Here is a 14,126-nt window from a genome sequence, read left to right as displayed (position 1 = left end):
ACACGATATCCACAAACAAAGGAGTGTCACTGTGATATTAAAAACACATAATTGCTTATGTCGCGATTGACTGACGGTTGGTATTCTATGCTAGCTATCTTCGCCAAGAACTCTCACGTACCATTGTATGACAAAAGTACACCACCGTGTCGAAAAGATCGTTCGACATGGTATGAAATTCGCTAACATTGAATAGAGCGTTGTATTTTGATCTTTACATGTCTAATCTTCCAGAACATTACGGTTAAAGAACCCATAGACCTGCCGCCCAGACTCCTTCCCAATCATCGGCTCAAGCTCCCTCTCCGTCAAGTTGGCCACCTCCCTCAAATTCTCCGTCGCCAGCACGAGCCGCATGATATTCTTGGGATTGATCCCCGGCACGGCGCCCAGCATCTCCTGCGGCTCGAGATTGAAAGCCTGGTCCTCGGCCTGCATATCTTTATCGAGCCCGGCGCGCACCGCAGCGATGGGATCCGGCTCGTCCTCCTGCGCCTTGAGCGACTCAAAAATCTCGGCCGTCTGGTACGGCGATGACGACCATATGATGCGCAGCTTGGGGAACGCCAGCGTCAGCAGGACGAGCTTGGACTGCAGGTCCGACGAGGTGTTCGTCGGCGCGATGCTGTTGAGGCTGCCCGAGAGGTCGGCAAAAGGCTCCAGCGTAAACGACTTGTTCTGGTCAAACTCGATGAGGAGCATGGCGCTCTTGTAGTGCTGGAACATTGTCTCGCACTGCGCGTAGAGGCGGCCGTCCTTGAAGGACGAGATGAGATCGGAGATGGACTTGCGCTCGATGCAGATGTTGGGCGAGAGGACGTAGTCGCCGACCGTGAGCATGCAGGGGACGATGATCATGGATCGCCCGTGCAGGAGCGACGGCAGCGAGGAGCGGAACTCGCGCACGTCGACGACGACGCGGGGCGGCTGCGCCGTGGCGGCGAGACGGCCGCCGCCGGCGATCCTGGTGTTGATTGTGCGGAGGAAGGCCTCCTGCGGGTCTTCGGCGCCGTGGGGGTCGACCGTCATCACCAGGGACATGGACGCCCGCTCTTTGATGAGCTTCGTGAAGGCGTCCTTTTCGCGCCGCACGCTCGAGAGGTACCGCTGCTCCTCGACCGACTCGCCGTAGTACATGAAGTACACCCGCACGTTTCTGTCGTTGTGGGATGACCGGTAGACCTCGACGCGGCGGATGAAGGCGGCGTCGGGCTCGTACATTATGATGTACCGGGGCTTCACCTCCTCCAAGACGTGCTCATCCTGGTCCCCGTCGTATGCGTGAATGACAACCAGATCCTGCATCTCGTACAGTTGGAAAAAGTCCTCCATGTTCTCCAGAGGGTCGGTGACAATCTCTGGCTTTTGGTCCGCTTCCTCCTCTGTGATTTGCACCTCGGCCATGAGGTCTTCGACATCCGTGGGCTTTTCAAAGAATTGGAGGATGCTGCCGTTGTCGGCTCGCCCTTGGGCTGTTCCCGCCATACCGCCCCCTCGCATGCGTCTGCGCTTGTTCGATGGTGCCTTGCCCCGAAGCCGCTGACCGTTTCGATCGGTGGCGCCATTCAGAGCCTTTTGGTTTTCGGAAAATAGTGTAGCATTGACCTGGGCGAACTCCCGTTTCCACCGCAAGTAGTTACGCAGCTTCCGCCTCATCATGAAAGCTGCGGATGCCGAGTCTTCGTCGTCATCGTCTTTCGTCGGATCTTTCTCGACCTTTGGCTTGAAATACATAGTTTGCAAATAGTCTCGAAGCTGTCTACAGGTGTTTGTATCCCCACACATGATGAGAATGGTACCGTTGGAATCGTCGCGGGCCGGTGGGTCAAAGTGCATGCTATTGTCAATCTCTGTCAAGACGTCCGCCAGCCAAGCCCATTTCGGCTGTTCTTCGAGAACAGGGCGAAGTGAATCGATGTTGGCGTCTGCTGTTGCAGCTTTTGCGCTGGCGGAGTAAACTCGACGCCGCGCTGTCTCGAAGATGGTCTGCGCTGCGTCAAGGAACAACCAAGGGGACTGGTTCTGCCTTGTCGACCCCGGAGGTGGCGAATGTGCCGCATGGATGGTATCTAAATGTTGCAAGAATGAGACGGCGTCGAGGGAGAGAACAGACGAGAGCATGCCTCGAAGGACGCTCAAGTCGTTGACGATCTGTCGAGTTTTCCAGCTAACTCTATGCCAGTTAGGGTCGAGCTGCCTTCTGATGATCACGTCAAAGTTCTTGTGCAGGGCGCTGTCGAGGTTCCAATCCTCCATCTCCAGGCCCGTGTTGCCCTTCTTCAGCTCGTGGATGCTGACTTCCACACACTCCAGGATGGCGTTTTGAATGTCTCGCATGGGCTCGCTCATTGAGATGTTCAACTCGATCACCTCTGCCGTCTTTTTGCCCTCCAAAGACTCTGCTACTGTAACGTGGAAGCGTGGCCATAATGACGCCTTTCTCAGAAAGAGGTTCCTCATCATGGTGGTCAATGGCGAGAAGCCGGTCGAAAATGGATCGGGATTATCGGCGAATGCTTTGAGAAAGCCAGCCTTGTTCTTTTGTCGATAGATGCGTAGAATGAAGGCCTCAAGCGACGTGGCCACGACGCGGTCGGCGTGTAAAACGATGAGGCCGGTGACTTTCTCGGTGTCGAGCAAATTCGTTAGGAGGTCAACGACAAGGATTCGCGATGTGATGCTAAAGATTCCACCACGAGTATACATCTTTTCTCTCGCGCCGACACTGGTGAAGTCGGTGTTGACGACCGTGAGCCCCCTCGCGTTGGGCGACTGGCTGATTGCGGCATGCTCGGCCAGCGCCTCTCCAATCCAGTTGTTTTCGCGATCTTCGGCCCCAACGAGGATGATCAGGTTGTTTCCTGCGGCATCATAAGAGTGAAGCAGGTTTGTGACGAGCCTCATGAGCCCCAGCCCACGGGCGAGGACGACGAGCTCATCTTCATTCCGCAGCTCCTGGAACAGGCTCTGTTGGTATTCCTGGCAGGAGTCAATTTGATGAAGCACTTTAGAATGAAGATGGTGGACTTACAAGGGGAAGAGAGAGCTTGACCGGCTGAGCGTTGTTTGACATGGTGCATCGTGGCTGGCCGTGGGCAGCACCAAGTGTGGTTGAAAGCTACCTCAAGACATTGGATCGATCATGACTGGATCCGGACTGAGGTCACCACTCAAGTTCCTGGTCACAGCCATACAGTGCCACGCACGGTAAGAGGTGGTCGTCAATACGGTGCTTGAGAGTCCACTGTTACTGTACGTTCTCGACATTAAACTTCAAGCAAGACGTTCAACTTCACGAAGTCAGATGGTCATTTACAACTTGGCTGCTTCGCTTTCCTCTTTGAATGGAGTCATATAGGAACTCCTGCACTGCACTGCCTTCTCTCAGAAGTGGCCGTTGTCAACCAAATCCACTGTTGAGGACATGGTGCAAACGCTAACATGTAAGCTTAGAACGTACCGGCGAAGGGTGTTAGTCCAGTCACTCGCCAAAGACATGGCTGAGCACCGCCGAAGCAGGTGCCTCGGGAATCTTGCATGAAATCTCAACGGTGATGAAGAGATTCTCTCAGTTCTACCACTTTACCTACTTCATTTCACTTGCAGACCCCTATCCCTCGTTGGCTCCTAGAATCACCCCGTGGTCACAGAAACAAGACATCTTGAGATCTTCAACAACAATCCTGCTTAGCGCCAACACTGCATCGAATCGACAAGACTCGGCAACGATCACTGGCAGATGCAACCGTGGGGTTATGGAGCATGGCGTGCTTGTCATTGGAAAGCCTGCCGTCTTCTGTCAAGATTTTGGTCCCATCCTCTTGCACGTTAGCGGCCCTCGTGATATGCACGTAATTCGCCAGTGACGCGCAGAGAGTCTGGCCAGCATCTTTCCATCCAAACACGCCAAGATCAATGGCTGCTGAAGGGGCCCGGCTACGCGCGGTACACGCAGAGAGCCAATCGCACAACCAAAAAGACATGCGTCTTTTGGTGTTTGCATAGGAGGCCTTCCAGGTAAGCGGGGATGTTGCTCGCGGGGTTGTGACTGCCTCTACCCCTCTGCGGGCGGGACGACGTCATCGGCCGTCGCAACCTTCCACGTACCGCAGTGACCTGCCTCAACTCACATGTAAGCCACCAGCAAAGGTAGTTTATAAGCAGCCCAGTATCCTGCTCTTGCTATCTGACCGTTTAACTATTCATCACACTATCGATCCCTCAAAGTACCAAAGACTCTTAAACTAAACCACCCAAGTGCTCAAACATCAGTCAAAATGGCCGACAAGGTTAAGGAACTCGTCAACAACATCACCAAGGGTGACGTGAGTAGCATCTCTCCCTCAAACTCACCCAATGCAGCGAAGCTGACATCTTACTTAGAACTCCGACAAGGAGAAGGAGTTCAGCACTCAGCCCATCAAGGAGGGTGGTGTCGACCCCAAGTTTGCTGCTCACCAAGCGCACCCCGGCCCTGCCGTCCCCAAGGACTTCAACGCCCAAGAGGAGGGAACTAAGGAGGAGCGCCGAGCCAAGGCGGAGGCTTTGAACAAATAAACCAGCACGACGATCAGGCAGCATCAAATGTGATGCATGGCCTTGTATGACCAGTTACGAATTGTAGACTATGGGAAACGGCGATGGAGACGGATCAACAAGCACGGAGGCTAGGGAATTGGTCGGTGGATAAAGTCATCTTAATACTGCCACTGAATTCATGAATTAAATCCCACATAACCTGACACTTTTGGTATGGCCTGGGCTCCCTTGGCCATCAAACATCGCGCTGTTGTAGACAATTTGAAACGTTGCTTGCAATGCCTTTCTAGTATATTCACCTGCAGTGTGGTCAGAACGGATCGGAGTGCGTAGGTATTCCACTCTGGAAATCTGTTGGTGATCGTCGCCATGCTTCCGTCGCCGTGTCAGCCCATGCCCGCTACCGGTGTCTTCGGGAAGCAGCGATGCTACCTTACGGCGTATGCTGCGGTTGCGCGTCCCACAATGACGACAGCCTTCCTCTGTATTCCACGTGGCGGTGCAAACGCAGTGTGGCTGGTGCCTGTGTTTAATACGCGGGAAGGACAATCCGACAGCGAAGACCGGGGCCTGAGCAGGTAGTCAGTCGCCCGAGCAGCGCCCGGAGGAGGGAAACATCCCAGCCGAAGTCCACTGAAACGAACGACTCAGCCACCAGCCCGCCGTGGCCCAGGGCCGGTTACGAGTTCCGGCCACCCAGCGCCCACTCGCCAACCTCCGCTGGGCTGCGTAAGGTACCTTGGGTACTGCGTAAGCCCAGTGTCTTTGGGCGGTCACTCTGTCCCGAAATGAGTCCAACAATCGTCTGCCATTCAGTCAGGTCAGGTCCCAGGTTTGCCGATTATCCCATTCGCAAACTGCACGCACGCACACCACTTCATCTCACATACAACCACCCGGACCTCATCCTCGCCCTCACCCGGCACAACCTTCTCCTCCCTTCAGCCTTTCCGCAAGCCCAATTACATGGTATTCCAGGGTTCCCCCGTTGAGTGATGCGAGTCCACATTTCATGAAACGCCCCCGGACCCGGAAGCTCTGGCATCTTTGACCACAAGCTTATCACTCTCCCACGCAGCTTGCTTTTTGTTGGACGCAGAGTGGCTGCCTCACATACCGCATTGCATAGCGAAGCATCGTCCCGACACTAGCTATACCTTACCTGCTGTGTACCATACAGTGTACCTTGCCTTGCTGCTTCCAACACCGACAAGCGACGGCACTTGGTTGACTTGTCTTGGGGTCCTTGTCGTCCTTGCAGGTATCACCTTACCTACTACTGAAAGCGATCATACTACGAAGCGCCATCCCGAAAGAGGAGGTGTCTGTTTGCCCAGCCTAATCACCAACTCCTAAGCGCCACTTTCCATCGCCTATACACGCGTACAACCCAAACCACCACGACCAAAGGTGGCTGTTGCCTCTGCTGCCGCGGCTCTTGCAAGCACACGACCCATACAACCACTCCACCTCGTCCCAATTCCAATTCCACCTTGATTCAACTACATACGAACAACGACACCTCACCCAACCGATCCCACCGAACATCCTCCCCCCCTCTCTCCTCCGGCGACCCCTTCCAGTCTTCCCGCCGCCATCATGCCGTCGATTTTGAGCGACGATGACAAGGAGACGGTCAAGCGCTTCGTCCCCAAGCAGACCAACAAGATCCAAGCCGTAGCCGTTGCCAGGCTATACGTTGCTTACCCCAACCCCGCGAGATGGACAAACACGGGTATTCAGGGCGCCATCGTCCTGTCAAACGATCTCGTCGGCAATACGTACTGGCTCAAGATGGTGGACATTTCAGTGAGTGACTGCGCCCACGGCGCCTCGTGCAATTTTGGCTGACATATTCAAAGTCTGGAAACCGCGGTGTCATCTGGGACCAGGAGATTTTCGACACGTGGAGCTACAATCAAGATCGCACCTATTTCCACAGCTTTGAGATTGAAGAATGCCTCGCCGGCCTCTCTTTCACCGACGAGAAGGAAGCCAAGCAATTCAAGAAGAAAATGGACGATAGAGAAAAGAACGCAAGCAGAGCTACGAGATCGACACCATTCGGAGGAGCCTCCCAGGCTGCCGCACATAAACATGGTCTACTTGGAGGTCTCTTTGGCGGTCGGCATGCAGCAGCGCCTACCCCTCCTGACTCCCCGCGATCGAACCAGCCACATGGCCGTATGCCTTCTCTGAATGGCGGTCATAAATCTTCAGAATTCGCTGTTCTTGATGCCTTCGACCCTCAATGGCGGGAGAATTTCGGCCAAGATCTCCGAGATAAGGGACTGACGGATGAGTTCATCAAGGAGAACCAAGAATTCATTGTCGAATTCCTGAAGGAGGAGCAAGAGAAACTAATGGCTGGCGCTCGGAGTCATGCTCCTCCTCCCCCTCCTCCGCCAGCACCACATACAAATGGCCTTGAACTTCGGAACGGAAGAGCGCCTCCTCCACCGCCTCCTCCAGGAGGAAGTCATTCAGATGGCCCACGTTTACCTCCGCCCCCGCCCGCACCTAGGCGCGGCGCGGCACCTGCACCCCCGCCTGCTAGGAGATCTGGAAAAGCAGATACGCCTGCTGTCAATAGAGAACCGACACCCCCAAGCGAGCCTCCAGCGCCAGAAGCATCGAGGAGTCGATTCGCAGTACCGCCTCCCCTACCTGATGCCGGCAAACTCGCACATGCTTTGGGAGGTTCAGTCAATGCTATTCGTGGTGGGCCAGCAAACCCTGGGCCACCTCCTCCGCCGCGGCCACCCAAAACGCCAATGCAAGAGGAAGAAAGGCCTGCTGGACACAAATTTGGTGTACCGCCCGCATTTGCCGGGGCCAGGCAGGGCCCGCCACCTCCGAGTCGAGGACCCGTCCCACCGCCGCCGCCCCCACGTTCGGATGGCCCGCCACTCCCTCCGAAAGCTCCGGCGTCAGAGGCACCACCGTTACCACCCCCGTCTTCACGACCGGTGCCTCCACCCCCGGCGCTTGGCAGTCCGCCCCTGCCTCCTCCCCCACCACCGTTGCCATCATCGAGTGCTCCTCCGCCGCCGCCTCTGCCCACCTCGCCGCCACCTCTCCCAACATCGAATGCTCCTCCGCCGCCGCCATTGCCGTCGTCCAATGCCCCTCCGGCACCTCCTCTGCCTCCGTTAAACAATGCACCGCCTGCGCCTCCTCCGCCGCCTCCCGGAGCAGGAGCACCTCCCCCACCGCCGCCACCTCCACCACCAGGAGGCCTGGGCGGACCTCCTCCACCACCCCCTATGCCCAACCGAGACTCTGGGTACTCCTCTGGCGTTCCTGTTCCTCAACCGGATTCTTCGCGCTCGGCCGTCTTGGGAGACATCCAGAAAGCTGGTGGCATCAGGGCCCTGAAGAAGGTGGACCGCAGTCAGATCCGCGACAGAAGCAGTGCCACAGTTGGTGGCGGTAGTGATAGTGGTCCTCATGGAAGCGGCTTGCCTCCAGCCGGTGTAGCACCTGGTGGTGGTGGTGGTGGTGACATGGCTAACGCTCTGGCCGCTGCCCTCCAGAAGAGAAAGGAGAAAGTTAGCAGAAGTGGTAAGTGAAAGCCAGCACGTCTTGATATTGTACCAATGCTAATACGTCACTAGATGATGAGAGAAGCGACAACGACGACTGGTAAGCGATGACCTGTTCGGGGTCGAGGGATGTGTATGAAGGACAGTCTTGGGGTCATTGGACCGGTACCGCAAGTTGTGGCCTAGGCTTCTTGGGCGGATGGAAGCAGTATTACATCGTATTCGATTCTTGGCTATCCTAAGCGACAGCTGCACAATTAGGGATCAGGCGGGCGGGTACGGTTTAAAAGCATCACAGTTCTTTGCTTGGTCAACCCCAAAGGTGCCGGGGAGATGCTCAGCATATCCGCATCTGGAGAACGGCACCTGGGTAGAAATAGGACAATCTTACTTTCGAAACAAGCCCGCTGACCGCATGTAAGAAATTGGAACTTAAACAAAATTCAAATGCGTTGCGCAGACTGCTCGTTCCGTGGACATATCACGTAGTAAGACAATTGGCAAGCGTGATATGATGAACATTTGGTAAGCGGCGCAAGCCACGGACCAAACTGGATTTAATTACTCAAGCGCAAGTAAAGAGGTAAGATCTATCGTTCTGATGATTTGACAAGCCATGACGTCTCTCCCACCATGGCCCGTCCAACGCACCACCCTTGACACCTTGACTGTCGCGGAACCCTACAGCGGATAATATGAGAATCAAACGACCGCGGGGTTTGAGAGAGAAGACAGCGTTCCCACCTCTCTCCATCTAGCGGCAGAGGAAAGACGAATGATTTGAGAAGTGGGAAGGTTTCGGGGTTCTAGACACTCTGATATGTTGTTGCGAGTGTTGGAAGACAAGAGATGACATGGTTTAAATGTCATCAATGTCAACCTCCTTCTTGCCGGCGCCACCAGCGGCGCCCTCGTCCTCGCTCTCCTCCGAGTCGCGGTCGTCGTCGAACTCAAAGTTGCAGTCGCCGTCGCCGTCGGCGCCGTAGGTGTCCGTCTCGTTGATCTTGGCAGACTCGGGGAGCTCGCCGTAGGCCTTGAGGGAGCGGGCCTCGTCGGCGGTGTACTTGAGGATGACGTCGCCCTTGTCGTCCTGGTACTCGCGCAGGGAGAGGAGGATGATGTCGCCCTGGTTGATCCAGACCTTTTTGCGGAGCTTGCCGCGGATGTTGGCGAGGCGCTTGACGCCGTCGAAGCACTGGGCTTCGAGGCGGCCGTTGCCGAGCATCTTTACGACTTGGGCGTATTCTGTGGGAGAGAGAGGAGGAAAGTTAGCTGTGATGCGCTTTGGAGGTTTGGTTTGGTTTGGTTTGTTCCGTAGCGATGGGAAGTGGCGGTGGGAACGCGTCTGTGTTTTTTTTCTTTTTTTCTTTTTTCGGGTTGGGAATGGGTGGTGAACTAACCTTGGCCATCCTCCTTGAAGGTGAGCTCACGCTTCTCGTGGTCAGACTCGTTCTTTCCACGTCTGCGGTTCTTTCCTCCCTGTTTTGGTTGTTAGTCTTCATGATCAACCATTTGCTTCCACCTCCATCGCCAGTGGCATCGTCAACGCCATCATCATCATCGCCAATGTGCGTCGTGTGTATGTGTCGAGCAATGGCAAGGAGGGGGCGGGGTTGTTGGCGGGGCGCGCGACTAAGCAGGGGGAGGGGTGGTTTTGTCGCTGAGAAGGAACTTGTCTTTTTTTCTTTTCGTCTCTTCCTCCTTCGCCTTGGGTACTTGGGGACATAGAAATGGGGGGCGTAACAACTTACTTTTCCCTTATTCTTGGGCATCTTGACTACTCGTGAGAATTCCGGTTCTCAGCGGTATAGGTAGGATGTGTGAAGGGGGGGTGGGTTGGTTGGAAGGGGGAGAGAGAGCGAAATGTTCGAGAGGAAGTGCGAAAGTGGGCGGTGGGCTTTATTGTGTGCGTTTGGAAAGCGCCCCCGTAACAAAAAATGGTGGTGCTTTTTTGGGCTTTGGGCTCTGAGGTGTGGCTGTGGTGGGTTGCTTTTTTGTGCAGGTGCGTGTGCAGGGCAGTGAAGTGAGCTAATGGATGGAACAGGGGGTCCTGTCGCTGGGGAACTGGCGGCTACTGGTCTCTGTTCGGGTGTCTGCGGTGTGTGAGCCCAGGTGGGTTCCTTTCATATGGGAAGGGGCGAATGATGTTGAAACGGACTGGCTCGGTTTTTTTCTCACTCTCTCCTGCAGTGTAGATGAGTCAAGTGGGGTGGCATCTTTACCTACGCAGTATGTGAGTTGGTGACCGTCACCAAATGGAGAAAGGTGCGCTGTGGCTCACATTCACTTGGGCCTCACTGTGTCGTGCGTGTGTGTGTCATTCACCAATCTCCATCAGTCCATTGAATTCGCATGAGCCACAGCCGGCATGCCAATTGTGGCACCAATGACCCACTTCATTGTAAGGCAGTCTAAGCTTTCCTCGACTTACCTAAGCCATTTTGGGAGAGCTTCGCCTGCATCACTTCTTCGACAGCCGTAGCTTGCCTGGAGATTGCAGATTGCAAATTCGCGCCTCGTCGCCGTTTGAAATCTAGAGACCGGCCTCTATGAAATTGACCTGACCTATCGACTCTATCATTCAATACCACCGGCGGAGCTTACTCTCGAGTTATGAGTGCCCGAGGACCGCCTCCGGCGATGACCATGCGATGATGCCGATACGACTCCAACATGTCACCAGCACGATGCGAAGACTGCCTCTTGGTACACCCATAGCGACACAGGCCTCTCGGTTCTGTTCCTCCAACCCACGACTCCGCGTTTCCGCACTGAAGCAAAGATGGACAGATGAAAGGCGTCGCCAAGAAAGAGAAAGCAGGGATTATTGGGCATCAGAACGTAGCAGAGAGCGCCTGGAGAAGTTGGAGAAGGTTAAACGGAGGCTTCGTGGCGAAGACTTGAAAGCCTCCCAGGAAGACGCTTCGAAGCTCCCGTCAGTTCGACAAACCAAGCCACCCCCGCATCCGGTCAACTTCAAGAAGCTACCAGTGGAACATCACTTCAAAAGAATATTCCTCGACCTGGACATCGGGCTGGCCGCCTTGGACTACCGAATGGTCCATCTCCCCGGCGAACTGAAAAAATTGTCTGAGCAGATGAAGATACAAATATCTCCACGGCATGTCATGAGAAATTGGGACAGAGAGTATTTCGTCGAGACGATGAACGAGCATCCCTACACGGTCCTGTACAGGCACAAGTACGAGCAGATGAAGGAGAACACGCCGCTCTGGGTTTGGCTGTACGGGGTCACCCAGAACGGGGGTCCGGTCGTCGTGAATACTGCCCGGAGGACCATGAGGCGCGAGCTCCACGCCGCCCTAGAAGCCAGAGGCTACGATCCCGAGGGGCGTCTGCTCAGGCCGAAGAGGAACCGCACGGGGAAGGACACTTCCTTAGAGGGCAACCTGATAGGCACGATAGCGCTCACTGCCAGGCTCCCCGCCGACGTGGTGAAGAGGCTTCCCCGGGCCGATTTGCGGGCGGCGATGGACGTGGCCGTGGACCGCCTGATTGAACTCAAGGACGCCGAGCAGAACCCGGAGCGTTGGCAACGCGAGTACGACAGGAAACTGGAGGAGAGAGCACGCGAAGAGATTGGACGGGAGGAGGAAGCCAAACGTCGGAAAGAGGAGGCAGAAGCAGAAAAGAAGCGGCGAGAAGATGAGTGGCTTGAGAAGGAGTTTCAGAAGGAGTCGGTGTGGCGGGAGAGGAGACTGCAACAGGAGGAGGAGCGATCGCGAATCATTGAGGAGAAGAAACGCAGGCGGGAGGAGCGGAGGCTCAAGGTCGCCGAAGAGAAGCGCCGGAGAGAAGGAGAAAGGCCCCTGAATTCGGGCCAGCTCTGGGCGTGATGAGGAATCTTGGAGATGGCGGAGAGATGGATATGGTCCCATTATTGAGAGAAGGCATGGGCAACCTTCATGATGACGGCTTCGGCTGTCATCTGTGTAACACAATCCTACAAATGATACCCCTAAGATAGAAACCATTATTTTTGTTTTTCACCTTTACAGACAGGGAAGCATACGTCCATTGCCTTTGTTACTGATATCTCATGAGAAGCTGGCGGCGGTCTTTACACCACACAACACAACTTGGGAGAAAAAGGGGACGTCAGAAACCCCAATGCAGTCTAAGCATATACGTCAGAAGTGACAATGGTCTACAAAACGTCGCATCATAATATTTAGCGAACAATAAGACGAAATCAATCAACCGTTATTAAAGACTTACATTTGGAATGAGAACTGAGGTGAAGCACGGGGCAGGTACGTACCCAGCCACCTCAACTCCTTACTGCCCCGTCCACGGTGTGAAGGGCAGTTGCAGAGTTGTTGGCGACGAATCACATCGCTAGCGCAGAGCTGCCAGCCGAGACGTCTGGAGCTGCCAACCTGGTAGTGAACTGTGACTGGCGTTTGTACCTCTCTCGATCCAGCATATGTGTCTCGCATACACAAGCATCGCTGGCAACAATCTCCTGCTCACCCACCTGGCCACCTCCATACCGAACTCATCACGATAACCCGCCCTTGGAACCGAGACGAAAGGCCTACGAAATCGGCGACCGACCCTGCGCAATTGATCCCACCTTGCCCCCTTGGCCGGAGACGGGAAACACCAACAACCTTGCAATCACGTACCACGCTTCGAAAACTGGGACGAAGCCTCAACACCAGCAGACACAGTTCACGATGCTCGTCTCATTGACCGTCGGCAAGGTCGACGCCGGCGTCACGGTGCTTTTGACGCCGGATAAGCGTCTGGTACGTCATACACAATGCACTCTGCAATTCTGGCGATGAACTGCGGGCTGTTTTCGAGGGAAGCTATATGGTCCAAAGGCCCGGCGCCCTATCCCCCGCGCCCTGGCCTCCATTTCCGCTCATCAATGTCATCGTCGCCTACTCATGAGACCCTATACTAATTCCAAGCGCCCAGATCGAGTTCCCGTCTATCCTACTCCCTCCCGACATCTCCTCCGGCAGCATCGTCGACATCACCGTCGCCCGCAACCTAGGCTCAGAGGCCAAGACCGAACATGCCTTCCGCGAGCTCCAGGACCGCATCTACTCGTCCTTTGGCGCCAGCTCGCCCACGACACCCGTCCTGCGCTGCCGCAACGCGACCCAGACCTCTGTTGTCCTCGAATGGGACCCCATCGAGCTCGCCACTGCCGATATCCTCTCCCTCTCCCTCCACCGAAACGGCCAAAAGGCTGGCAACATTCCCCGGCCTCTGCAAATGCACAGCACAAAGATTAGCGGTCTTGCCGTCGACACAGACTACACCTTCCACCTCGTCCTGCGTACCACCGCCGGCACCCTCAGCTCCGAAAAGGTCACTGTGCGCACCCATAAGATGACGGACCTCAGCGGCATCACCATCACCACGGGCATCATGCCCCCTGCCACTAGAGAGGCGCTGTCCGCGGCGGTCGACCGCATCGGCGCCAAGATTGTCGACAGCGTCCGCATCGACACGACGCATTTTGTCACCACCGAGGGCCGCGGCCTGGCGTGGGAGAAGGCTGTCGAGACCAACATTCCCGTCGTGCGCCCCGAGTGGGTTGAGGCTTGCGAGAAGAACGGACGCATCCTGGGCGTGACGAAGTTCTACCTCGACGCGCTCAGACCCGGACCCTCGAGCGACGAACTCCAGCAGACACCTCAGCCGCAGCAGACACCACCGGCGCAGAAGGAGTTGCCGACACCCCCGGCCGCTAGCACACCCGAGGGCAACGGCGACGCGGCGGCCGCCAAGTCGCCCGAAGCCGAGAACCCCCTCAGCAAGGCGGAGGAAGAGTCGGCTTCCGGGGACGAAGAGAAGGAGGCGGAGCAGAAGCGGATTGTGGACCAAGAGGAGCAAAAGGTGCGGCTGGAGGACAAGGACGAGCAGAACCTCGCGCACCGGCCAAAGGAGGAGTCGGACGACGATAGTGAGGACGGCAAGGGAGACGAGGACAATCCGACAAAGGGGGAGAAGCCGGGCGTCTCTCCTGACGGGGCATCTTTCCAGGATGTAGCCTTGTAAGGC

General features: G+C 55.8%; 6 protein-coding genes across 6 annotated transcripts; 4 read left to right on the top strand and 2 right to left on the bottom strand.

Moving 5' to 3' along the window:
- Positions 1-222: 222 nt before the first annotated feature.
- On the bottom strand, positions 223-3,073 carry CPAR01_10351 (DNA repair protein; the record flags this gene model as incomplete). Its single annotated transcript, XM_060494612.1, has 2 exons — positions 223-2,979; positions 3,032-3,073. 2 exons carry the CDS (start codon positions 3,071-3,073, stop codon positions 223-225), a joined length of 2,799 nt encoding a protein of 932 aa, XP_060346794.1.
- Positions 3,074-4,277: 1,204 nt separating this feature from the next.
- Positions 4,278-4,557, top strand: CPAR01_10350 (uncharacterized protein; the record flags this gene model as incomplete). Its single annotated transcript, XM_060494611.1, has 2 exons — positions 4,278-4,325; positions 4,384-4,557. The coding sequence occupies 2 exons, from the start codon at positions 4,278-4,280 to the stop codon at positions 4,555-4,557; spliced, it is 222 nt and encodes a 73-aa protein (XP_060346793.1).
- A 1,581-nt stretch (positions 4,558-6,138) lies between these two features.
- On the top strand, positions 6,139-8,188 carry CPAR01_10349 (WH1 domain-containing protein; the record flags this gene model as incomplete). Its single annotated transcript, XM_060494610.1, has 3 exons — positions 6,139-6,348; positions 6,402-8,103; positions 8,157-8,188. 3 exons carry the CDS (start codon positions 6,139-6,141, stop codon positions 8,186-8,188), a joined length of 1,944 nt encoding a protein of 647 aa, XP_060346792.1.
- A 755-nt stretch (positions 8,189-8,943) lies between these two features.
- CPAR01_10348 (translation initiation factor eIF-1A) lies at positions 8,944-9,856 on the bottom strand (the record flags this gene model as incomplete). Its single annotated transcript, XM_060494609.1, has 3 exons — positions 8,944-9,329; positions 9,485-9,563; positions 9,836-9,856. The coding sequence occupies 3 exons, from the start codon at positions 9,854-9,856 to the stop codon at positions 8,944-8,946; spliced, it is 486 nt and encodes a 161-aa protein (XP_060346791.1).
- Positions 9,857-10,771: 915 nt separating this feature from the next.
- Positions 10,772-11,941, top strand: CPAR01_10347 (uncharacterized protein; the record flags this gene model as incomplete). The annotated part of the gene is made up of 1 exon (XM_060494608.1): positions 10,772-11,941. One exon carries the CDS (start codon positions 10,772-10,774, stop codon positions 11,939-11,941), a length of 1,170 nt encoding a protein of 389 aa, XP_060346790.1.
- Positions 11,942-12,784: 843 nt separating this feature from the next.
- On the top strand, positions 12,785-14,123 carry CPAR01_10346 (BRCA1 C Terminus domain-containing protein; the record flags this gene model as incomplete). The annotated part of the gene is made up of 2 exons (XM_060494607.1): positions 12,785-12,856; positions 13,032-14,123. 2 exons carry the CDS (start codon positions 12,785-12,787, stop codon positions 14,121-14,123), a joined length of 1,164 nt encoding a protein of 387 aa, XP_060346789.1.
- Positions 14,124-14,126: the final 3 nt, after the last annotated feature.

Source organism: Colletotrichum paranaense, assembly GCF_030867605.1.
Source record: "Colletotrichum paranaense strain IMI 384185 chromosome Unknown Scaffold_8.1, whole genome shotgun sequence".
Classification (NCBI taxonomy): domain Eukaryota; kingdom Fungi; phylum Ascomycota; class Sordariomycetes; order Glomerellales; family Glomerellaceae; genus Colletotrichum; species Colletotrichum paranaense.
The sequence above is the reverse complement of the archived record's forward strand: the minus strand, read 5'-3'. Positions and strand labels throughout refer to the sequence as shown.